Source organism: Oryzias latipes, chromosome 24, assembly GCF_053564925.1.
Source record: "Oryzias latipes strain Hd-rR chromosome 24, Olatipes_Hd-rR_3.1".
Classification (NCBI taxonomy): domain Eukaryota; kingdom Metazoa; phylum Chordata; class Actinopteri; order Beloniformes; family Adrianichthyidae; genus Oryzias; species Oryzias latipes.
The window spans coordinates 1,912,807-1,939,220 of NC_136260.1; the positions used below are offsets into that span (position 1 = coordinate 1,912,807).

At 43.0% G+C, this 26,414-nt stretch overlaps 2 protein-coding genes across 9 annotated transcripts in view; one reads left to right on the top strand and one right to left on the bottom strand.

The window, feature by feature from the left end:
* Positions 1–13,197, bottom strand: part of LOC101169259 (ankyrin repeat and SOCS box protein 2) — a 29,835-nt gene extending 16,638 nt beyond the window's left edge. Inside the window, exons 1-8 of one of the 2 annotated variants that reach the window (XM_020714619.2) lie at positions 13,093–13,197; positions 11,644–11,736; positions 11,406–11,563; positions 10,433–10,543; positions 10,028–10,197; positions 9,798–9,953; positions 7,010–7,255; positions 6,091–6,262 (exon numbers count right to left, since the gene is read on the bottom strand). In XM_020714619.2, coding sequence (XP_020570278.1) covers positions 6,091–6,262; positions 7,010–7,255; positions 9,798–9,953; positions 10,028–10,197; positions 10,433–10,543; positions 11,406–11,563; positions 11,644–11,664 — 1,034 coding nt within the window. In that variant the 5' untranslated portion in view covers positions 11,665–11,736; positions 13,093–13,197. Of the gene's footprint in view, positions 1–6,090; positions 6,263–7,009; positions 7,256–9,797; positions 9,954–10,027; positions 10,198–10,432; positions 10,544–11,405; positions 11,737–13,092 lie in introns of both variants that reach the window. The other variant, XM_004084012.4, reaches the window with a different exon arrangement.
* An 8,741-nt stretch (positions 13,198–21,938) lies between these two features.
* ppp4r4 (protein phosphatase 4, regulatory subunit 4) overlaps positions 21,939–26,414 on the top strand; it is a 32,585-nt gene continuing 28,109 nt past the window's right edge. For 3 of the 7 annotated variants that reach the window (XM_023952864.2, XM_023952865.2, XM_023952869.2), the window contains exon 1: positions 21,949–22,341. In XM_023952864.2, the coding sequence (XP_023808632.1) occupies positions 22,135–22,341 (207 nt within the window). In that variant the 5' untranslated portion in view covers positions 21,949–22,134. Of the gene's footprint in view, positions 22,342–23,517; positions 23,613–26,414 lie in introns of those variants that run through there. The other 4 variants (XM_023952867.2, XM_023952866.2, XM_023952868.2 and 1 more) reach the window with 4 other exon arrangements.

The following is a 26,414-nucleotide window of genomic DNA, read 5'->3' on the forward strand; positions in this document are numbered from 1 at the left end:
TCCTGTGTACAGCACTTAGAAACTGGACGCTGGGGTTGCTGGGAGAAGTAGTGCATCTAGAACTCTGGAGATGGTTCCCACCGATGATCAGAGGGGGAGACAGAGCTCTGACTTCTGACAAAAGCCTGCAGCCATCTTAGGACTTATACCGCTTCCTCACAGTTCTCACTGAGGCTTTTTCTGGATTACATTTAATTCAACTCAATTTTATTTATATTGCCCAATATTACAAAAATGGTCCCCTTCATGGGCTTCAGACTGGTAATTGTGTAATAAACTTGAAATCATAAAGAATGTGAAGTCATAGAAATCAATAGGTAATGGCGTAACTAAACTAAACAGACTAAACTAAACTGGCATCCCTGCCCCTAGACCCTCCTTCCCAGTGAGGAAAAACGCCAAAACAAATGCATTCCAGATAAAAAAAAAAGAAAAGAAACCTCAGGGGTGTCACATGAAGGAGGGATCCTCCCCCAGGACAGAGAGGCGATGTACCAGAAGTCTTAGAGAAGAACTAGCTTATTTAACACTACAACTACATGTTTAAATAGTCCAGCAGATGAGCTTCATCAAATGGAGTTGGGGTTCGGCTGGGGGGTGCAAGACGAGCCAGAGGCAGAGTCCACGGCCAAGTGTAGCAGCAGGAGCAGAGACGAGGTACACGGTCAGGCACAGGAGCACGGACGAGTCAACTGGAATCTGGAATCACTCCCACTCCCCTGGAGAGGTGGGAAAGAGGGACAATGCATGAATGGCACTGCACCAAACAGAGACATGGAGGACTAAAAAAACTAACAAAGAACCAAGAGTAGGGGAGAGGAAAATTAGTTGGGAATAGAGGACAGAACCCCAGTACATCATACTTTCACCAGCTTCTAACTTGACAACCTAATAACAACAAATTGTCATTGTTATTGAGTTTAATACAAAAATGTTAATAGAAAGTTAAATATGCTCCGATTACTATCTAGTCTGACAATAAGCCTGTCCAAAGAGGAATGTTTTCATTCTAACTTTGAATGTAGAAACTGTGTGGGCCTCTCTTCCATGAGCTGGGAGTTTATTCCATAAAACAGGGGCTTGGTGGCTAAACGCTCTACCTCCAACATTACTTTTACTAATTATAGGAACCACAAGCAGTCCTGCATTAAGTGAGTTAAGTGTTCTGTTTGGGTGGTATGGGACTATAAGGTCTTTAATATAGGATGGGGCCAGTCCATGTAAGGCCTTATAGGTCAACAGGAGGTTCTAGAACTTGATTTTAACTGGGAGACAGTGAAGTGAAACTAACACAGGAGTGATGTGTTCTCTTCTACTAGTTCCAGCTAATAATCGTGTTGCTGCATTTTGAACAAGCTGAAGACTTTTTAAAGAACCTTTAGGGCATGCTGCTAGCATAGAATTACAGTAATCCAGTCTGGATGTGACAAATGCATGGATGAGTTTTTCAGCATCACTTTTAGATAGTATATTTTTGATCAGGTGAAAAAAATTGAGTTTCACAAGCCTGAGATATGTGAGCCTTAAATGATAAGTCCTGGTCAAATAAAGCCCCAAGGTTTCTAACTGTGGAATTGGAGGCTATACTTACATCATCCAGGGAGACAATCTGATCAGACAGAGCATCTCTGATATTTTTAGGACCTAGTATAATGACTTTAGTTTTTCTGGGAGGAGGAGGAGGTCATCCAGGTCTTGATGTCTCTGATGGAGGCATTCAGTTTCTCGATATTGTTTTTCTGGTCAGGTTTAATGGATAAATTCAACTGCGTATCATTCGCATAACAGTAAAAAATAATGCTGTGTTTCCTGATTGTTTCCTAAGGGCAGGACATAAAGCATAAACAGGATGGGTTCTAAAACTGAGCCCTGTGGGACTCCGTAGCTAACTTGAGTGCAGTGAGAGGACTGTCCATTTACATTAACGAACTGATACCTGTCAGATAAATAGGATTCAAACCACTGGAAAGCAGATCCTCTGATCCCTATGTCCTGCTCTAATCTATGGAGTAAAATACTGTGTTCAATGGTGTCAAAGGCTGCACTGAGATCTAACAGGGCCAGAATAGAAAGTGTTCCCTTTTCTGAGGCCAATAACAAGTCATTAGAGACTCTAACTAGTGCAGTTTCCGTGCTGTGGTGGGGTCTAAACCCCAACTGAAAATCTTCAAAGTGGCTGTTGTCCTGTAGGTCGCAGTAAAGCTGCTTAACTACAACTCTTTCTAGGATTTTTTTTAATAAAGGGGAGGTTTGATATTGGTCTATAGTTGGCCAGATTGCTAGGATCTAAACTGGGCTTTTTGAGAAGAGATATGGTACATAACCCGTTTCCAGAGAGGTATTTATTATCGTTAATATGGAATCATTAATTAGGGGGAAGGTTTCTTTAAAAAGTTTAGTGAGAATTGGGTGGAGGATTTGAAGGACGTAATAATTGATGTTATTTCTGCTTGATCCACGATAGTGAAGCAGTCTAATGTTACAGAGGTTTCTATGGATGCCTTCGCTTTACTGCTTCAGCCTGCTCTGGGCTGATAGTAGGAATAACTTGATTTAACTTATGTCTAATATTTGAGATTTTACTATCGAAAAATGTAATAAAATCATCAGAGCTGAGAGAAACAGGAAAATGTGGTTCTACTGAGCTCTGACTGCGAGTTAATCTAGCAATAGTGCTAAAAAGAAATCTTGGATTGTTAAACTATAAACCATGATCTTACTCTGTTTTGTCTAACAAGCATAGGGGGCAACAACATCGAGTGTTCTGTGGGCTTGAATGGCATCATTGACTAACTTGTCGCTTATATTGGGGCTGAAGCTATGGTAGCTGGTCTCAGAGTATTCGCTATGCATGTTACCAAGTAATGGTTGAAATGGGAGTTTAAACTCTGACACAAAAAGGTCAGATAAAGTTTTCTAAGTTCTAAGCTGTCAGCGGTTTGACCTGGCACCTATGGCTACATCAGCAGTTATCAGCGTCTGAAAAAGCACAGACAAGTCCAATCCATTATTATGTTAATCTCTATACCACGAGTTAAAACAAGGTCCAGCGAGTGCTTGTGACAGTGAGAGGGTTCTTTTTCATTTTGTGTGAAACATTATCTAATAAAGCTGCCAATGCATTTCCTAGACCAAGGGTGCTCATTACGTTGGTCACCGGTTGGCCACCGGTCGATCTTCAAAGACACAAGGGTAAAAAATAAAAACAAAAACACATGGGGGTAGATTGCAGGCCAGCAAAGATAGATAACCTAAAAAATAAAGTATACTTCTAAATAATCTGTCAGTTAATCAAAATTCTCACAGAGAAGTACATGACTTGACTGACATGCAGAACAGCCAATCGGACATACTCTGATACATACGTCACTGCACATGCGTGTTTAAATACACGCATACAAATTCTGTCTCTCATCAGAAAGCCGCTACTTGCCTCGCGGCACGTCAAGTCCCCGGCAGAAGACCACTCCGGGCCACTGGAGTGTTGATTGAGGTGCAGATCGCCCTGCGTGCCTCCGCAGTTGCCGCCCGATGGATCCGACCCCACCAAGGAAGCAGTTTTTTCGGTGGCACGCTCTTCCCAAGGAGCTAGCAGCGCTTTAAAAATGCCATGCTCCCCCCATTGCACGGTTTAACAGAGCATGAAATACGATGGTCACTGCTTTCTGTTTTTGTAACAAAACGCCTCATCTGTTAATAATAAAGTATCTTGCGTACTCTTACCGTGTAGCTTTTGAATGATCTATACATAAATAATTGTATGTATTAATAAGTCATACTATGTTAAGTATTTTAGTCTCAAAATACTTTGTATGTACGATAGATAGATAGATAGATAGATAGATAGATAGATAGATAGATAGATAGATAGATAGATAGATAGATAGATAGATAGATAGATAGATAGATAGATAGATAGATAGATAGATAGATAGATAGATAGATAGATAGATAGATAGATAGATAGATAGATAGATAGATAGATAGATAGATAGATAGATAGATAGATAGATAGATAGATAGATAGATAGATAGATAGATAGATAGATAGATAGATAGATAGATGGTAGAGGACCCAAGCTTAGGTGAGAAACCAGGGTGACAGTTTTTTTTTATATATAGGTAGATCTTCAAGACATTGCCGTCTCAAAAGTAGCTCACATGACAAAAAAGTGTGAGCACCCCTGTCTTAGACAGTCACTGGGGTCATCAACATAAATATTAAAATCACCTATTATTTCAATTTGATCAGAATCTAAAACAATAGTCGATAGGAAATTAGAAAACTCAGTTAAAATTCTGAATATGGGCCGGGAAAACAATAAATAAGTATGAATAAAACGGCTTTTTGAGTCCTTTTGAGTCTTCCTGTTTGGGTGATATAGGTTTGGGTGATTTAATGACCGCCCGGGTCTCGTTTCTGGGTTGTCACGCTGCATGCCTAAGGCTAGCAGAAATGTTCCTAGAAAGAAGGCCGGCTCCATCCAGAATAGGATGGACGTTATCTCTCCACATGAGACTGGGCTTTCCCCAAAACGCGCTCCAATTGTCAACAAAGCCAATGCCGTTTTCTGGGAACCATCTAGAAAGCCAGCGGTTTAGTGATGAAAAGCGGCTGTACATTTCATCATTGACTAAGTTCGGCAGGGGACCAGAGAAGATTACAGTGACGGACATCGACTTAGCAAGTTCACACACCGAAGCTACGTTTAACTTAAGAACCTCTGATTGTCTCCGTCGGGCATCATTACCGCCTGCGTGAATCATGACTCAACGGAACGTGGACTTACTCTGAGCTAACATCCTAAGGTTCCCCTCGATGTCACCAACTCTGGCCCCCGGATTTCACCTGACTGCAGCCGCTGGGAGCTCCATGTGTCTAAGAGCTATGGTGGTCTGTACACTGTGACACACATACACACACACACATATATATATATATATACGCGTTTCCATGGTGACTCCGGAAATCGCGATCCATTGAGAATGTCTTTATGTACTTGACGTGCATGTGCATTATCCCAGGGTTACCAAGTCGACCATAATTACGCTAACTCATATCCGGTCTTTTGGAACCGACATACCCAGAGTTAGCAAGTTCAGCCAGAGTTCAGGTTTAAAGTCAGGCTAGTTTAAACATGCTTCCTGGAATACCCCCCAGATGCTGCTCAGAAGATTTGAAAACTTAGAAGCATAGATATCATTGTTTTTGTCAACATGTAAATAAAAATCACCAGTTATTAAATTCCTGTTGTACTTATGTTGTACTTAATGTGAACATAAGACAAAAATTCTGAAAAACCTCAAATAAAACAGTTAAGGGGGGTTCGGTGGCCTGTACACTGTGACAACTAAAACAGGTGAGTTAAAGCAACAGTTGCAATCACAACAGCATGAAAAGCTGTCATCGTCACAACTGTACTGGATCAGAGAACAGGACAATCTGTCCAGATTACAAGTGAAACTTTATCCATCATCGTCATCTTGTCACTGTTGTTCGGAGAGCAGTCTCAGTAAAAAAGCCAAGATCTTCTTTTTCTGCCACCACTGGCTTTTTCAGGAGAACACAGAGTCCTTCCCAGACCAGCATCTCTCCAGCCTGTCCTTGGGTTGGGGGAGGGGGGAGGGGGGACTCTTTGTTAGATCATTCTGTTAAGCCTCAGTAGAAGACATACAGGTGTTATTCTCACCAGATGTTGAAACAATCTCATCAGGTTCCTGCTGATGCTGAGGTGCAACAGCTCTGCCCAGAGTTCCTAGCCATAGCTAAGACCATTTACACCACTTCTGCTGTGATCTTAACCACCTTTTGACATGGTCACACCAGAAGGAAGGGACATGGAGCAGTGCTGGAAAAACTGAAGTAAAAATGGTAAAGACCCCTAAAGGGGTTAAAGACTCTCATTTGTTGGCTTTGTTGCAGCTTTGCTCTTTTGAACATCACTGAATTGCTCTGAAGGGCAAGAAATCATGTTATACAACGACCGTCATGAAGGAGAATCTTCATAGAAAAATGTTTCCTTAGCACTTTTTTGGTATTATCCATTGTAGCAATTTAGCATTGTACCATTTTAAAAACAAGGTACTTACTTGTTATGCCCCTTTTGAGTAGCAATGTGAAGCGGTAACAGCCCTGTCTTCCCAGGCTTGTTGGCATCAGCATTTTGAGAAAGAAGGAGCTCCACAATTTGCTGATGTCCATTTTTTGCAGCTTCATAAATAGCTGTGGCCCCATCTGCTGCCTGTGTGTTGACGTCTGCACCTGGAGCGAGACAGGGACGCAACTGTACCTAAAGTGACAACTCAGAAATTGAACCACAGGCAGAAGTATGGAACAATGGAATCACACAGCATTCATTTGTCTTTGTAACCTTAGTTACAAAGAGTCAAGATCATCCAAAGGTGCTTCACAAACATCAACAAACACTAAACTAAGCTAAACTCATTTGTATTGGGAGTAAAATAAAGTCCAAATAATGACAGAAAGGACAAATTAATTAAACTGTTTTTGATAAATCATCAGGGTGAACGGAGAGTAAAAGTAAGAGTAAACAGGAAGGGGGATCTTAAGATAGCGATATATGTCTTGGGTTATCAAGTAGCGTGAGCAAAGAGAGCACACAGTAGGAGTAAATATTGTCTGACGTAAAGCAAAAAAAAAATGTTAGTTCTAACTACACCAGTAAATCCCTGTCTACTGAGACATAAGGAGGAGTCTTCTCTGTGCTCAGACTTCAGTCACATCTTTTCATTTTGCCATTTCAGAAGTAGATTCCTTCTACGTTGTCCTCAAGTTTGTGCCAACATCCTGCTTTAGGTTAATCTGGATCCCAAACCTTCTTAACAGATCACAGTACTGTGTGAGCTACACACGAAAAGAAAAACTCCTGGCTTTTTGATTATACATTCTTCCAAGTGGATGTGCTAGTAAGCAGAATAGAAGTTAGTGAGTTTTTAAGGCAGTAGTAAGATGAAGCTCTAGACGGAGCTGAAGGAGCTTTTAGGATACCTTGTCTGAGGAGGAAGCACAGTGTGCTAAGCTGCCCAGTCTGAGCTGCTGTGAACAGTGGTGTGATGCCGTAGATGTTGCGAATGTCGTGTTTGGCTCCAGCCTGCATGAGCATCCCACAAATCTCCACGTTGTCTCGGACCACCGCTTCCTGCAAAGCTGTCCAGCCCTGAATGCAGGGAGTGTTCACTGCCACTCCGTGGTTTAGCAGGGAGGCCACTATAGCAGGGTTGCTCTTTTCACATGCTGCAGAGAAACAGAGGTGGAAGCTCAGTACAACAGTGAAAGCAGTACCAAATGAACTCAAGGCCATTTCTATTTCCAGCAGCAATACTTCATTTCTCTTAAACACAAAAAAAACAACACAGACAAAAACAATGTAATCTACACTGTCCAAAAATATAAACGCAACACTTTTGTTATTGCTCCCATTTTTTATGGTATGAACTCAAAGATGTGAAACATTTTCCACATACACACAATAACCAGTTCTCTGAAATATTGTTCACAAATGTGTCTAAATCTGTGATGATGAGCACTTCTCCTTTGCCAAGACAATCCATCCCACCTCACAGGTGTGCCATATCAAGATGCTGATTAGACAGCATGATTATTGCACAGGTGTGCCTTAGACTGGCCACAAGAAAAGGCCACTCTGAAATCTTCAGTTGTATCACACAGCACAAAACTGTCGCAAGTTTTGAGAGAGTGTGCAATTGGCATGCCGATAGCAGGAATGTCCACCAGAGCTGTTGCTAGGGAATTGAATGTCCATTTCTCCACCATAAGCCATCTCCAAAGGCCTTTCCGAGAATTTGGCAGCACATCCAACCGGCCTCACAACCACAGACCACGTGTAACCAAACCAGCCCAAGACCTCCACATCCAGCATGTCCACCTCCAAGATCGTCTGAGACCAGCCACTCGGACAGCTGCTGAAACAATCGCTTTGCATAACCACAGAATTTCTGCACAAACTGTCAGAAACCGTCTCAGGGAAGCTCATCTGCATGCTCGTCGTCCTCATCGAGGTCTCGACCTCACTCCAGTTCGTCGTCGTAACCGACTTGAATGGGCAAATGCTCACATGCGATGGCGTCTGGCACGTTGGAGAGGTGTTCTCTTCATGGATGAATCCCGGTTTACACTGTTCAGGGCAGATGGCAGACAGAGTGTGTAGCGTCGTGTGGGTGAGCGGTTTTCTTATGTCAATGTTGTGGATCGAGTAGCCCATGGTGGTGGTGGGGTTATGGTATGGGCAGGCATATGTTATGGGCGAAGAACACAGGTGCATTTCATTGATGGCATTTTGAATGCACAGAGATACCGTGACGAGATCCTGGGGCCCATTGTTGTGCCGTACATCCAACAACATCACCTCATGTTGCAGCATGATAATGCACGGCCCCATGTTGCAAGGATCTGTACACAATTCTTGGAAGCTGAAAACATCCCAGTTCTTGCATGGCCAGCATACTCACCGGACATGTCACCCATTGAGCATGTTTGGGATGCTCTGGATCGGTGTATACGACGGCGTGTTCCAGTTCCTGCCAATATCCAGCAACTTCGCACAGCCATTGAAGAAGAGTGGACCAACATTCCACAGGCCACAATAGACAACCTGATCAACTCTATGCCAAGGAGATGTGTCGCACTTCATGAGGCAAATGGTGGTCACACCAGATACTGACTAGTTGTCTGAGTCCCCTGACCCCCTCAATAAAACAAAACTGAAGATTTCAGAGTGGCCTTTTCTTGTGGCCAGTCTAAGGCACACCTGTGCAGTAATCATGCTGTCTAATCAGCATCAAAGGTTTTTCTGCCATGGATTGTTTTGGCAAAGGTGAAGTCCTAACTATCACAGATTTAGACAGATTTGTGAACAATATTTCAGAGAACTGGTTATTGTGTGTATGTGGAAAATGTTTCACATCTTTGAGTTCATACCATAAAAAATGGGAGCAATAACAAAAGTGTTGCGTTTATATTTTTGGTCAGTGTATGTGCAGATATGTTATTTTGTTTACAGGCACATGTACAAAGTTTATAACTTCAATTCTACAGATGGTGTGACCGTCTATGTTTTATGATCAAGCACAGAGAACCGGGGCCTTGTTTCAATGGCTCCAAATTATTTCAACTTGTCCCCAATGACCACAAAGATTCCACAGACCAGCTTTGTTGGTAAATTGTGTTTTTTCCCTCTAACTTAAAGGCCCATAGAAAAACAATTTTGGGTGTTCATCTGCTGTTATAAGGAGTGAAAAAACAGTCTGACCAAAGGACCTAAATATATTTCTAAAAGACATTTTTTTTATAAGAGTGCAGAGCTATAAAACTTTTTTCTACACATGCTCAACTTTTTCCATACAAACACAGATTGTTACAGAAAAATTGTTCTGCATTTGTAATTTTTACCACTTGTGTTTGCAGATGCAAAACTCATGTGTTTACATCCTGTTACAACAGCAAACTATATTTTTGACAGAAATATGCTTTAGAAATCAGGCTTCTCAAAACCCTTTATATTTCTTTTTGCCTTTCTTGGAAAAGATGGAGTCTAACTTTGCTAACATGCTCACAGGTGGGCATTACATTCTAGTTTTTACATCAGAGTGGACATCATTTCTCTGAAAGAGGTGAACGTTCTAACATTCAGTCTTGTACTCACATTACTTGATAAAGAACTTTCAAGTCAATCCTTGTTTGGAGTTCCTGCTAAATCTTTTTTAAAATTCTGCTGTAAAGCGGTCCTATAACACCTGTGACTTGTGACACCCAATACCTTTGTAAAGTGGAGTCTCTTTATCATTGTTAGGGATGTCGGCTGCAGCACCCCTTTCAAGCAGAACTTCAACACATCTGAGCTGATCTCTGCTGACTGCAATCAGCAGTGGAGTCTCTCCACGTGTCGTCCTCTTGTTGATCATCCCTGGCTGAGCTGCTCACATCAAGACAAAGAAAGTTATTACATCATCATGGCATCATCATGTGGTAGTTTCTGAGTGACTGCACCTGTCAGTAGCACCCGCAGACAAGAGTCCTGGCCAAACCACACAGCCTGGTGAACTGTCAGCCAGCCAGGCCTGTTAGGAAGCATCAGGTTCATTTCTGGACACATCGTCAGTGCCTTCACTTTGCTTGCATTGCCTTCACGGATTGCACTGAACAGAGGTTCTTCCTCTCTACAAAGAAAAGTTTTTCAGCACATTTAGCACCTCCTGCCTCCACTGAAACACCTTCACTCTGCTACAACTGAGCCCACACTCAGTCCAACATGAAAACAGCTGATCAGAAACAGATGAACACAGGCATAAAAACATACAGATACACACACACAAACACTTACATAAAACACACAAACAGAGACTTAAGCACATAGACACATATTTACACTTTTACACACTGAAGTATACTCACTCCTCAGGTTCTGGAGCAATGTGGACTACATTACCATCTGCTTTGTAGTACGCCATCATTCTCTTTCCAGATCCAGTCATGAATCGGCTGACAGTCCCATCAAAGGTTTTTCTGCCAACACAGACAGGAACCAATCGAAACACAGAACCAGGTTCAGCAGCATATCAAATAGAACAGAATCATCCTCAGACACTAACCACAGAACTGAAACCAGGGCAGAAGCTCAGTGGAAGACACTCGGGTCGTATCTAATTTGCCCTGTATTGTAGCTGAGCTCAACCCCCCTCTCTCCAAACTAACTACTGGCCTGCACGTGCACTGAATTTATTTTCAACCTAAGCAGCAAATGTATTTTTAGGACTCTATATGGTGAGTGACACTATTGCTTCTACCAGTCACACTTAAGTTAACAGAAAATGTCCCAATGCAAAAACAACAGTCGTGCTTTTACCAAGGCTCAGCTGGAGTTCTTCTGAACGAAATGATTTCTCCCACATGGGCTTATATAAGCCTTATGCTTTAAAGTAAAAGTTTGAACTGTTTTTTGGAGTAGGGCAGCTGCATGAGCATTAAGCTGTGATTCATTGTTTGAACTCGTCCAATCAGACCGAGGAGCAGCAGGGTTGTCAGCTTTTGACACTTGTAGGCTCTTTATTCAGTTGTAGCCCTACTGTAGAGTTTCAACCAGATTTAACCACACCAGTTTAGCCTACATGCCATTGCTAGAAGCAGGAGGCTGTGCAGGCAACACTGGTATGCTGTAGTTCTTATTACCAGAGGTTTGTGTTTGAACTGCCGAGTTTAACCTTCATGTTCTATGGGTTTGGTCCAAACAAACTCTCAGGACAATATTTCTAAACCAGTATCTGCTATCAAACTAAAATATGAATTCCCTCTGATCTGATGAAACACACACTCAATTCAGTACTCAACACCCAAAACACAAACAGAACCACAAGCCTACACTGCTTACAAATCAGGAGGTTTCTCGCTCGGAGGGTTCGGAGAGCTGTAGTGTGCTGGGGTCTGGGCAGCTGGAGGATCTTGGGAGCTGTAGTTCGGTGGATTGTAGCTGGGACGGTCTGAGTTTGTGACTGCACCGCTCTGTCTACTGTCATGGCTGTGGGGGGGCTGCGCAGCGGCAGAGCATTGCGTGTCACTTAGACTGCGTTCAATGACGAGCTGCAGCAATTCATCATCACTTAGATTACTGTAGAGAGAGTAATCCTCATAGGTCAGACTGGGAGATGGAGCCCAGCGTGATGTGCTGTCATCTGCCATGTCCAAGCCGAGGGTTTGAGAGCCTGAAGGAGTTGCAGGAAAAGCACTCAGAAACTTTTTAAAACAGAAAATGTCACTGCCAGTTCTGATAAACAAAGGCATACGGTAATAATAAGAATACCACAAAGGTGTCTTTGAAAGGGCCCCCCAGAGAAACTGTTAAGAATTCACATTTAGACATTTAAATACATCATACTGAAACATATAAGATAAAAGTAGATCAAATATACCTAAAAACTTTTTATGTTAATGTCAGTTATTACAGATGACTTGAAAGATATGAGAATGATTTGTCATGCTTTGGGGTTCTGTAATTTGTATAATAATGTCTTTGAGTGACAATCTCTTCTCACTATGAGCTTTTGCCCCTATGGGGTCATAAGGAAAGGGTCCATGACGCAGCGCTGTGACTTTTCTGCGTCAGCCTTCATGACCGGATGATTTAAATATAAATAAGCACACCGTAGGAAAAAAGCTAAGTTTGTGAAATGGAACTGTTGTAAAAATGTTCCTGTGTTTTGAAACTGTTTCCGGTGAGGTGACAGGTGGGGCGATTTGAGCGAGTGTCTGTGGAAGGAACGTGAGCGCATGCGTGCGTAAGTGAGGAAGCTGATCCCTGAGCTGTTGCACACGTTCAGGACTGCACAGCTGTTTTTTTGGTCACATTTTTGGCGTCGCAGCAGCTGACATTTATGAAGTTACCAGTTCAATTTGTTGAACAAAAACCAGATTCTACCCAGACGTTCTGTCTGTTCTGCCAAATGTCAATATGAAATGTCAACAAGTTTTAAAAATATACACAATCACTTCATTTAGTGGGGGTGAAAAAATGAATAATGATGCTGTCCAATTGCGGACAATTAATATTACTATAATTTGCAATTGAATGAAAAAGTACAAATTAGCATGCCCCAACAGAATTAACTTACATTAAGTTAGTCAGGTTCTGTCTCAAAATGTAACAAAAGATGAACAAACCACAAGCATTTTTTCATGGTAACGGCTGTGAAGTATTGATGGTATTTTCTTCTGATGTGTCCCGTCCTATTGCTGCAGCTATGAAATACCTCAACAGCAGTACTTTTTGTTTCAAACTAATATAGTTGTAATACTATTTCAACTTTGACCTATTTTCCTTGTCCAATATTGTTATGAAAGAGTTGAGTTGATGCCAAAATATGTTTAAAGAAGCTACTTGACCTGCTGTAAGTGAATTTACCATTTAATTGTTTTCTAACAGCCCAAATCCTTGACAAATTGAGCAATGAGAGAAATAAGCAGCTTTTCAGGTCCCCTCCATCCTGACTGCAACTCTTTTTATGAGCAGCTCATCAAACGTTAGAACCGAAAAACTTTGAAATTCAGAAAAACTGTCTCACCAAACCACAGAGTCCCCCAAAGCTCGTGGACAGGAGAGGCGTCCTCCTCCTTCGGTCTAGACTGTTATGTGGTCTGCGGGGTCTGTGTCAGACAAGACACTGTGGTGGTTATATAAAGTTTATTTTAGGGGCCTGCTGTTGAAGTTTTACCAAATGACCTGTTATGTCACTCTAATGTTGCTGGGGGGGAGCTGGGGGTCACATGACACCCAAGCACCCAACACCCCATGTCTGAAGTAAACAGCAGCGTTCTTTAGGATTCTAACTGTGTTTGTAAGTGTAAAACCGCAGTGTGCTGATATTTGTGAAAACTGTCAAAACTGAGAAAATAGTCACAAGCAATGAACCAATGGACACCAAATCACTCTGAAGCCATCATAAAAAGGTCTTTAAGAGTCCTGAGGTCTCAGAAGGACCCAAGTCTCCAGAGCCTCCTGCAATCTCCGGTCACTTCTGCAGCGGCATGTGTAAACGACACCCAGACCACTTCAAGCCCTGAAGTGGTGGAAAAAAGTTCCAAAAAGGAGCAGAAAGCTTGGAGATCATTAGCTTAGGAATGCACCATTCAAGTGTGGATATACTGACTATTCTCTTGTGGTGCTCTGTGTTTTTGTGAAGGATTTTACACCAACAAGTGCGTATTGGGATTTTAAATTCTGTTTCAACGTTTGTTGCTGGTTTTAAGGATGTTTTGTTTTCTTTTGGACTCATTTTAGACAAAAGAATTATTTACTTCTCTCTGGCAATGGTGGGACCGTAGTGAGAATGAAATGAAGCTTTTGTGCCAGCAGTACTCTCTCAACAATAATCACGTTACGCGTGATTACTGTTAATTTGTGAAAGACTTGGAGGCTGATATTGTGGACTTGGAATCTTTGAGTGAGTCCACTGAAAATCAATGACATTAAACTCCTCAAATCGAAAAAGTTGACTTGGGAGCACCTGTTGGACTCTAAAGTTCAGGGGGTACTGGTTGGGTCCTGGTTTCAGGATGTCTCTGAAATGGATCCTGCCTCTAGCTTCTTTCTGGTTTGGAGAAGAGGCATGGACAGATGAAGGTGATCCTTATTGTCTGAGGCAGGAGAGGAGCTGTTTGGACCTGACCAGATCAGACAGAGGGCTGTGGACTTTTATTCCTCCCTCTACACCAGTGAGTGTGACGGTGATGACAGCCTGATGGAGGAGTTCTGCAGTGGACTGCTTCAAGGTTTTGAGGAGATGAACTCTCAGTTGGACCGCCCTCTCCAGCTTCCTCAACTGCATGCTGACCTTGAGAGCATGAAGGGTCGGAAGGCTCCTGGGATGGAAGGCCTCACTGTGGAGTTTTACAAGGCTTTCTGGGATATCCTTGCTCCTGACATCTCAGAGGTGTTCAAAGACTGTCTGTTCTCTGGCTCTCTACCGACATGCTGTTGCAGAGCTGTTGTTGCTCTCCTGCCAAGGGATTAAGAACTGGCGGCCCCTCTCTCTACTTTGTGTGGACTAGAAGGAACATTGACATTTCCAGGCAACATGCTGTTTGGGGGCCTCCATTTTGTAAAACCTCCAGCGGGCAGCTTTGCCAGGTGATTGAACTGATTCATCTCACCTGCGTTGCAGATTATTTAGCAGGCGCTGCTTTGCTGCTCAGTGCCAGAAAGTTGCATGTGCCTGTGACTGTACAGCCAGAGTGGAAGTTTCCTGTTCTTGCCTGCCCAAACTTTGATTCCTAGGGATTTGCCACTACACCATTCCTAACCCACTCCATTGGACTTTATAATACGCTGTGGACGCTGCAACAAACCAATTTCCCAAGGTGGGATCAATAAAGTATCTTTATCTCATCTCATCTCCTGGTGGCTCACCAACCTCAGCGGCCGCTTCACCTCCCACCCCAGGTGTAACGCCAACTCCCGCTTGTCTTCCTGCTGCGACCAGTCTGCTTACTTCAGTGGCTAGAACTGGCATTCGTGAGGATCACCTTCTTTCCTTTGTTGTGGGAACCTCCATGGTCAGGCAGGTCCATGTTAACAGGAGCGGCACTTTCTGTCGCCATCACAACCCCTCCGTTCATACTATAACAGTCCACACAGGAGTGAATGACCTCAAGCTTCAGCAATCTGAGACCCTCAAGAAGGACTTTATCACCCTCATCCACTCCATCAAGCAGCTGGACAAGCAGTGCATCATCTCCGGTCCGCTAGATAGGCTAGATAGCTGCTCCACATTTGAGCATCATGCATTTTCTTTTAACAGCCTGCTTATTTTATATGTTACTGTCTACTGACCACCAAAGCCTCTCTCCTGTTTTATTCAAGAATTTTCTGAATTTTTATCATCTAAACACTCTAAATATTGTAGAGTTTTAATAACTGGTGATTTTAACCTACATGTTGACAAAGACAGTGTTGCTGATGTAAACGAGTTTCTTAACCTTTTGCAGTGTATGGATTTTACACAGCATATCACACAGCCCACCCATAGCAGGGGGTGCACTCTAGACTTGGTCATAACCTGTGGCCTGTACTGTAGCGTGTACTCTGTTGTTGACATGGCTATGTCAGATCACATATGTGTATTTTTTAATACCACCAGTTTTACTCAACAGGAAGCTCAAACGAGAACTGTGAGGAAATGATGCATAACTTCTGATGTGGCCACAAATCTTCTCAATATTTTACATCATACTCCCACTCAGATTTTACCTGTATTATGTGATTTTAGAGTTGAACATTTTAACAACAAACTTCAGTCAGCCATTGATGCTGTAGCTCCATTTAAACCAAAAACGGTGAAAACTAAAGCTGTAGCACCCTAGAGCAGTGTTTTTCAATCAGTGTGCCGCGGCACACTAGTGTGCCGTGGGAGATGGTCAAGTGTGCCGTGGAAAATTGCCCTCATTAACTGATCTAAAAACATTTCCCATCTCCAGGATTTCAGCTCTGTGTTCATCCAAACAGGCCCTGATAAAACACTGAGAGGTTAGGAATATAAAAGATCATAAAATACTTTTTCTTTGCGTTTATTTTATTTTATTAAAGACATTTTGATAAGAATGACAGCAGCGCGATTCAGCTGCAGCTCCGGCTGTATCTAGGAAAAGTCCCGCCCCTTTACCTGTCTCCACCAATCATTCTTGAAGGCTTAATCACATGTCATCAGTCTGCCCAATCAGAAGTGGTTAAAGTCTTCACTTTCTTGTCCCGATTTAGCTCGTAAAGTCGCTCAGTTCCAACAAAAATAGCAGCTAAAGCTCGTCTTTAGCGGTGTAGCTTTCCACAGAATCCGGTATCAGACTGGAACAAGTGAACAAAACCATGAAGCTCCGAAAAGCGATCTCCGCCGGCCGTTTTTATGCACTACATCTCCCATGATGCATTGGGTTGTGAGAGTGACAGCGTAAAAGGAGTTCTGTTGTTAAACGTCTTGAAAACAACGAACACACTTCAAACTTTTTTTTAAATCTTCTAACTTAACTTTTATTGCATCTTTTAGAAAAACAGATGCAGCTTCCAGCTTTTTCTGCAATAATTATCAAAAAAAATGCATGTGAGATTGTGGAGGGAGGGGCTGTAGATCAATACAGACTATGAGTTTCTCCTTTTTTTTTCATTTTTGGATGCTGGTGTGCCGCGGGATTTTTTTTTAAGCTTAAAGTGTGCCGTGGCTCAGAAAAGGTTGAAAAACACTGCCCTAGAGAAACAAATCGATCAGAGCCATGAAACGTGAATGCAGAAGAGCGGACAGGAAGTGGAGAAAATGAAATTAAGTGTACATCACAACATTTTTAAAGCACATCAAATGATGTACACTCATGCAATAAAACAGCTAGAACCCTCCATTTCTCAAACTTAATCATACAAAACAAAAATTACCCTAAAGTCATCTTTAAAAAATAGACACTCTAACTAAAATAGCTTTTCAGAGGTCTTCCATAGCAGCACTGAATACTACATGTGAGAGTTTTGCAGACCACTTCGGGTGTAAAATCAATGCTATTATATCTAGTCTTTTAACTCAAAAAGGTGTTGATTTTAATGAATTCATGGCAGGGCTGGCCAATTCTGGTCCTCAAGAGCCTCAACCCTGCCTGTTTTCCAGCTCTAGCTGCACTGCTTGGTGCTGACAACTTAAACCAGGTGTGTACAGTCAATCAGGATGTGGAATCACTTGAGACAGTCAATCAGTAGCAAGCTGGTCAGGGAGGACTGGAAAACAGGCAGTGTTGAGGCTCTTGAGGACCAGGGTTGACCAGCCCTGATCTGTAGCATTGTATTCATCAGAGGAACCACTGGAAAGTTTTGTCCTGGTTGATGCTGTGGCCCCAACGCATCTCTAACAGAGCCTTAAGAGCCCCAAGCCTCCTGACTTGTTGTGCAACGCCGGGCCGATGGTTCGGCCACGTCCTCCGTCTACCCTCTTACCATCCGACGCGAGCCATTTAGCAGTTTAATCCAGGGGCTGCGAGCTGGAAATGACCTCAAGGCAAACCCCGTACTCGGTGGACAGATGTCATTGCGGGAGATGTTATACCTCATGGGGTTGATATGAAGGATGCTGAGCTTCTGGCAGAAGACCGGAAAATATGGAAAACCCTTGATTTTTTGGTCGGCTCTACGCAGCCCCCCCTGCAAGAGCCTTGATTGATTGATTGATTGATTGATTGATTGATTGATTGATTGATTGATTGATTGATTGATTGATTGATTGTGTAACTGACGTTGCAGTTACATTCGGATATCTTGGGGAGCAGGAACCGTCTTTACGCGTGCTTCATAAAAAAGTTGTTGTTCTTCCTTTTAAGTCATTGATTTTCTTGCACTTTGTTGAACAATAAAAATATAAAGTACAAACCACAAAAATACTCTTTAAAGGCATGAATACGTCCTTACTATGAAAATAACATGTTCTAAACACAGTCTAAGCACGGTCTAAGATTAATGTGCTGCCGTACTTCCCAAGTTCAAAATCCAAAAGCAAAAACCAATAAAAGACACGGTGGCTCCCAAAATGCACCTAACCAATAGGAAGCCAGAACACCTGTATGGCCAAGGAATGACAGGCACATGCATGCATAAAATCTAATAAATAACCTAAGTTCAGCCAAATGGCTCCAACAGATTGGTTTGTTGATTGGTTGGTTGGTTGGTTGATTGATTGATTGATTGATTGATTGATTGATTGATTGATTGATTGATTGATTGATTGATTGATTGATTGATTGATTGATTGGTTGACGCTGTGGTACTTGGTTGAGTTTTCTCCCAGTTAACCCTTGTGCTATCTTAGATGACCCCCCCTTCCATTGACGTGTTCTCCCTACCATGACAAAGGTGGATAAAGGTGGAAGGATTTCATGTAATCCATGGACACCAGTGAAGATCCCAAATCATTGAAGAAAAAAGGTTCAGAGCACTGTCTAGTGGGTCTAGATGACCCAACTCCCAACGTTAAAGTGCCTAGGATAGCACAAGGGTTAAAGCCAACCTCCTGCCTCTTAGACCCAATTCCCACATCGCTGTTAAAAATATTTTATTACTTCTAGTAAAATCTAGAAATCTAGTAAATGACTCTCAAAAGCCAGGTGTCTCCCCTGCTGCCTTTAAGACGGCAATGGTGAGGCCTCTTCTGAAGAAGAGTAATCTAGATCCAAACAACTATAGCAGTTATTGGCCAGTATCCAACTTACCATTTTTAAGTAAAATGATAAAACAGTTTAAATGGAATTCAATGAGTTTTTAAAGAAGAAATAACATCTTTGAAAAGTATCAGTCTGGTTTTAGGACATACCACAGCACAGAGACAGCCCTTGTTAAAATGGTAAATGATATTAGATGTAACTCAGTCCTGGAACTACTGGATATGAGTGCTGCATTTGACACAGTAGATCACAGTATTTTACTTAACAGACTGAGAGGTTTGGGCATCGCTGTTCTGAAGTGGTTTTGTTCCTATCTCACAGATTGAAGATTTCATAAAAGTATGGATACATGCTTAAAGGTCTTTGAAATCAATTGTCGTGTCCCCCAAGGTTCAATTGTAGGCCCACTACTTTTTAATTCATAAATTATGCCACTTGGGAACGTCATAGGAGGCCTGGCATTTGTTTTCATAGCTATGCCGATGACACAACTCTACATCGCTGTGTCTCCTGAGGATGAAGAGTCAATCAACATACTCTAAAAAATGCATTTTAGACATTAAGTCATGGATGGCTGAGACCTTCCTACAGCTCAACCAGGACAAAACAGAGGTTTTAGTGATCGGTTCTGAAGACAAGAGAGAGATTGTTTTAACCAAACTAAAGAATGACAAAACTTCTCAGTGTGTGAGAAACCTCTGCATTTGTTTTTTTGACCCCGAGATGAATTTTATTCCACAAATTGAAAATAGAACAAAAACAGGATTTTATCATCTTAGATATATTGCCAGAGTCAGCCCATTTCTCTCTATTGCCCGCATAGAGGTGTTGATGCATATTTTTATTTCCAGCAGATTAGATTATTGTAAGGCCCTGCTCTCTGGTCTTCCCAGAACAAGGATATTGAATCTTCAACAGCTGCAAAATTCAGCAGCAATGTATTGACGAGGACCAAGGGGCGGGAACACATTACACCGATTTTAAAATCACTGCATTGGCTCCCTGTGTGCTTCAGGATTGATTTTAAAGTTCCTTTATTGGTTTATAAATGTTTTTATGGTTTCAGGCCTTCATATTCATCTGATATGATTTTAAAGTGTGAGCCCTCGCGGAACCTGAGGTCCTCTGATACAGACCCTTTGGTTATTCCAAAATTGGAAACTAAAACATACGGCGAGGCCTCATTTAGTTATCACGGACCTCGCGTGTGGAGCAGCTTCCCAGCATGCCTCAGGGCCGCAGAGACTGTTCATGTTTTTAAAGAAAGGTTCAAGACCTACCTTTTTAATATAGTTTAAGTTGAATTTAGTAATGAATTTATTTAATTTTTTTGTTATTTTGTTTTTTCTTTTCACTCATTTGATATTTTTTATTCACTTTTACTGATTTATATCTGTCTATTAAGGTTTATTTTTATATTTATTTATCCGTTTCAACTTTATTTTATTGCTTTCACAATTTATTTGTAACTTCAGTGTTTTCCTCAGAGGGATCCTCCACATCAGTGACTGACCTTTTTCAGTGAACGGGGTCACTGCAATGGGATCTACCAGGTCTGGCTCTTATACTTAGATCTGGGGGGTCCCGTGGCAGCTGTTCTGTGAACTTTAGTGGGGGTCAATGATCTGGACATGTCCCTGGACATGCAGATTTCTACATTGCATCATTTCTCTTACCATGGTGTGTGTATGTGTGTGCGGGGGGGGGGGGGGTTCTGGGCACTGTATTGGTTTTGGACAAATTATTTGGCTATTGTCTTGTCTTTTGTTTTTAAATTTTAATTGTTTTCATGTAAAAAAAGGACTTTGATTAGCATGGCACATAACAATTGAAAAAGTGCTGTAGAAATAAAGTTTGATTTGATTTGATTACTGGACAATCATCTCTGAAGTCGGCCATTACTTCTACACTCCCCTACTGGAAGGCTAAAATGGCAGCTCTCATATTGGCTGATGTTAACTTGAACCTTTCTCATATGGGGAAAAAAGGCAGGACCGGATTAAGTCATTTTTTTTCCCCTTTTGTTTTTGTCCACACCCATGTTGTACGCCGGACCCTCCATACTAACGCTAACTACTTCAGCTACTTCAGCTTGGAAATGTTTTTTAACATTTAAAGCTTTTATAGTAGAGTGGTGCAACAAACATTTTCACTTATTTTAGTACAAACAGCCCCTTCTAACACATGACAAGTTTGAATGTGTTATTTCTGTGGTCCTAATCTGTCATATCAAAATATGATATCCTATTGTCATTAATCTCTTGATGCTCAAGCTAATATTTAAGTTAACCCTCTTCACACACAGTCACAGCAGGACCCCATAAGCAGAATGAACATCTGTGGCCACAGACCCCAAAATGTGATGTCCACCCATGTGGACCACATGTCTGCAGAGGGTAAAAATGCCTGATGCTGCCTCCTCTTCTGATGACAATCCAAAGAAAAGTAAATACAGAATTGTTCTTTTGAATTCAAACTCATTTACTTAAAAAATGTTGTCAAAATATATTTACATATGGTATGTATGTTGAGTATGAACAAGATTAAATAATAATTATTAAATATTTTCCATTGTGTATTTCAGACACATCTTTGCAAAACCAGCGAGTGTCCAAATGTTTTTTGAGTGAAATCTATTTTATTTTCCTCACAATTGCAGTCTGAATTATCAGTGATGGTTAAGTCTGCCGGGCATCAGAAAGTGCAGCTCAACAAAACCAGATATATCAACATTTACTACGGCGGCGGACGGGATGAAAGAGGACGTCCAACATGCCACAATGCTTACCCCCTTTTTTCTTTTCTTATTTATTTAAAATTTTACATTTTAAATTCTTATCAAAACATTTGGATTCTTGACATTGAGGTTGTCTAAAAGTGGACCAGTAAGGAAGTTATTTGACGTTTTACCCTACAGATAAGGATTTAAAAAAGTGAACAAAACCGCAGCAGAGGGCCCCGTGTCAAAGTTTGCCTGGGGCCCCCAAACTGCTAAATCCGCCAGTGCTCAGGTCAGGGTGTTTTTGTCATTCTGTCCCGGATCAAGCCGTATGCTTCGGAGTTTCCGCAGCTCCGAACTTTGCGTTAGAAATACTTACAGTCGTGTTGGGTTTCTGTTTATTTTGTGTGCGCTGCCACTTTTACGGACAAGGCTGCTGTGGACGACGTGCGTGCTTGCGTGCGTGTATGCACAATGTACTGTAGGCAGTAGTGAGGGGGTGATGACATGCGCACACATAATGCGCGTGACCAGAAGGAGTGGGCATTCAAAGTAGGCTAAGCTCTGCTATTGGTAACACACGCCCTCCCGGGACCAGTTCTGAGAGATCCAGGATGGAAGGTGTGCGTACTGCGGGTTCGGAGGATTCGGTTCGACTTATGTGACGTCTCCCATCCGCGAGCAGGGATCTCCTTGGAAACGGATGGTGGCAGCCTCCCCCCTCCCTCCTCGGTTGGTGCTGAGCTTGCTGCCTGGCTTCCCACAGAAACTACTGACCGACTGGGCCGCTTTCATTCAGCAGATGTTTCCCGGCAGGATGGCCCTGAGCCCCCCCAGCCCGCTGTGCGGGCCCCCAGAGGAGCTGCAGGAGCTCGCCTTCATAGAGCGGCCGATTCGCAGGACCCTCAAGGTAGGGATGCCCTGTCCACGCGCCGGTGGACAGTTCTAGCACGCACGTGCGCGAATAGGCGCGTGAAAACTATGCTGATAGAATGATGGTTCTATGAAGAAGCGGGGGGAGGAAGATGGGCAGCCGAGGAGAAGCAGACGGAGACCCGCAGCGTGACGCAGTTCCTCAGCCTGTCCATACAGAGACGGAGTTAAGATGACGGGCACGCGCTCTTCCACTCTGTTCGAATTTGAAGAAAGAAAGACAGCACGTTTAAGTAGCTGTCACCTCACTGGTCACGCGAAGATGGTAATGACATGTTGGGACAGAGCAAGGGGGTAACTCTAGCGGGCGGGGGGGCAGTACCTCTAATGACCAGAGAGGCTGGTGCTCAGACTGAGCATTTTGTATTGACGAAGTTACAATTGGGATTCCCCCCATAAATAAACCCTTTTATTGCCTGGTGCTTAAACCTTTTTTGCCTAAATGGTTGAACATTTAATACATGACAATTCTGGGGGCAGTGTATATTTTTTAAATTTGTAGCTTTTTTAAACAGTTTATTTTTGCTTAATGGGGTGGCACGGCTTTATGATTGACCGATGATGATCGCGGTGGATTCAAGTATTTGCGCTTGGAGGAGGAGGTGATATTTGAGCCCAATCAAAATTGACATATTTCATAAAACTGCAATAAAAACACTTTTTTTCAAATTAAATGAATCACGTGCCCATTAACTCTGCACAGGTAGCCAGTTTGCATCCATTTTCTTACCCACCGGGGTGCTGAGTTTGCGGAGACTGTCCGGCTACTGTTGGCCGAAGGAGGGAAACACCCTGAACAGATCGCCAGCCGGTCGCAGGGCTATGGGGCTGGAGCGACTGCGCTGGCTACGCCGGCTGAAGAGCAGACAGAGCACCACTGCTGGATGGGGAGGCAAAAAAGTGCACTTTTCTTATTTTTTCATTTTGAATACTTCTTCGTTTGGACAAAATAATATTTTGAGGGAATTATTCAATTATTTCACTGGTTCCAAATCAATCCCCTGGTGCCATTTGTCGTCACTCCATTGTCATCCTGGCATACATGGAACTGCTACTGTAGTCAGAAAGAGTTTTTGGTGGCCTTCCTTACTCTCTGACATGAGGAAATATGGGACTGCAAGTCCAGTTTGTGCCAGGAACAAAACCTCCTGTCTACGACCGTCTAGTCTCCTCAACCCTCTACTATTCCCTGCTGGCCCTGGTCGCATGTCACCATGGACTTTGTGACTGGTCTTCCAAGCTCTGAAGGTAACAACACTATACTAACAGTCGTTGATAGATTCTCAATAATGGTGCACTTTATCGCTCTACCAGGGTTACCTTTTAGACCGCTGAGGTACTCTTGCGTCAGGTTGTCAGGTTGCACGGCATCCCTAGACACATAGTCTCGGACAGGGGCCCACAGTTCACAGCAAAGATCTGGTCTGAGTTTTGCAGACTGCTGGGTGTATCTGTTAGTCTCTCATCACGTTTCCATCCCCAATCCAATCTCCATCAGAGAGACTTAACCAGCAGCTGGAGACCAGCCTAAAAATACTATGCTCTTCAGATTCTTCGTCCTGGTCACGCAATCTGATTTGAGCAGAATATGCCCACAACACCTTACATTGACCTCTACTCGTCCTTTGAGGTTGTCTACCACCTGTGTTTCCCACCCTGGAGGGTGCTGTCTCTGTCCCATCAGCTCAAGCATCCATTCGTATGATCCATCTTTTCTAGTGCAGGGCTAGGTTGGAAATTGTTCAGGACTGTGGACTCCTAAAAGCACCAGGCAGACAAACACAGAAGACCGGCACCCGTGTACGGACACGGTCAAATTGTATGGCTATCCACCTTCTGCTGTGTGTGACCCATAGGAACCTGGCACTCCGTTTCATCTAACCCTTCCCTATAACCAAAGTAATTAACCCTGCTGCTGTAAGGTTACGGTTGCCCTAGCCCCATATGAGTAAACCCCACCTTCCATGTGTCCAAGCTCATGCCTGTCCAGGAATCTGACCTCGTTCCCCCTGACAGACCCCCTCCCCCTGCTCGGTTCATAGATAGGGGTACCGCCTACACCATTAGGGCTCTTCTCAACTCACGACGCAGGGGAAAAGGCTACCAGTATTTGGTCAACTGGGAGTAATACGGTCCAGAGGAGCAATTTTGGGTCCCCTCCAGGCTCATTTTGGACCCTGTCCTGATTGGTCAGTTTCATCGGGATCACCCTGGGCAACCGGGTGATCCATCAGTAGACGGCACTTAGGTGTGGGGCACTGTCAAGATTTGTTTCTGGTTCTCCATTTCTGCCTTCCTATCCCCACTCGCTTCAGCTGTGACCCGGGGTATATTAGATTGGTGTGTTCGCTCATTCTCTGCCAGTTCGTGGTTCCTCATCTGTCGTTGAATCCAACCGTTTGCTCAAGTAATTCTTGTCTGTCTTGTTTCTACTGGCTTCCCAATACATGACTTCCATGGAGTCTGCTCCCCTCAGCCCTTGTCGCTCATGCACAGAGTCTGCTGGCCCCACCTCCCCAACACTCACAGGATTCCCCTCCATGTCAATGACGTCACACTTCCTCAGACGCTCACCAGGACATCGGGCCATTCAACGATAGGACCTTTGGACTCTAAATAAACTTTTTCCTTCCCTGTGCGTGCCTCAACTTAGGTCTCCACTAAAACATAACAATAAAAATAATTTAACGTTTTTGTGAATGACAATTTACTTTTCATTAGAATGATGTATTTATGAGTTATGTTATGTATTTATTTTTAAAATATATCTATTTATTCAAAACATTAAAAGTCATTAACACTGATAATTCTGTACATTTTTTCCTTCATGTAAAGCAGGGGTGCCCACAGTTTTTTGCCGTGCGAGCTACTTTGGAGGTGACAAGCTCTAAAAGATCTACCCATCTATTTATATATATATACCAGGGACGGAATCAACTATCAAGGCTAATGGGGGAATTAAAATAACAATGGTGAGCTATTGACATAATCCAGTGAGGGCCCCCCTGAGAACCCATGAGAGACAATGAATCACGTCATGCCAGACGTCGCCCGTCCAAACAAGATCCGCGTCAGGTGCTGGGGAACCAGAGCACACTGATGGAAAGTGAGCTACTGGAACAAGACGGAAATGGACTAGATGTGAGAACAAGGTTCTGTTGGAATGTTACTACTCCAGTAAAACTACTAATAGAGGTTATGTGCAGAGAATGTGGAGTGAATGGATGCTTCGAAACCCACAAGAAAGGCTAACTGCCAAGCTCAATGTTCCAACATCCGCAAATGGCAACTCCTATCACAACTTGAGATTGAAGCGGTACAACACAATTGTAACACAACGGGAGTGCCAGAACACCAGGTCAGAGAGAAGGCTAAACCACACTCCTAGCCTGGCAGCAAAAGAACCAGCTGCTAAGAGACAGGGACTTACCCCGAATGGCTAACAGAAGGGCGAACAATCCTGATCCAGAAGGATCCCTCAAAGGGTGCAGTCCCATCCAACTACCGGCCAAAAACCTGTCTCTCCACAACATGGAAGCTCATGTCAGGCATCATTGCAACCAACATGGATCAATACATGAGAAACACACAGAAGGGCATTGGTAGAGACTCCAGAGGAGCAAAACACCAACTCCTGGTTGACAGAACAGTCGCTCAAGACTGCAGGTCACGACACACCAACCTGTGCACTGCCTGGATTGATTACAAGAAAGCCTATGACTCAATGCCACACACATGGATCACTGAATGCTTGGAGCTGTACAACATCAACAGGACTCTAAGACCCTTCATAGGAAATTCAATGAAGCTGTGGAAAACCTCTAGCCCAAGTGTCTATCAAATGTTCGATATACCAAGGTGACACTCTGTCCCCACTGCTGTTCTGCATAGGTCTGAACTCCCTCAGCCAAATAATCAACAAGACCGGCTATGGATACCGACTTAGAAATGGGGCCAACACCAGTCACCTCCTCCACATGGATGACATCAAGCTATATGCTAAGAGCGAGCGTGACATTGACTCCCTGATCCACACCACCAGGATCTACA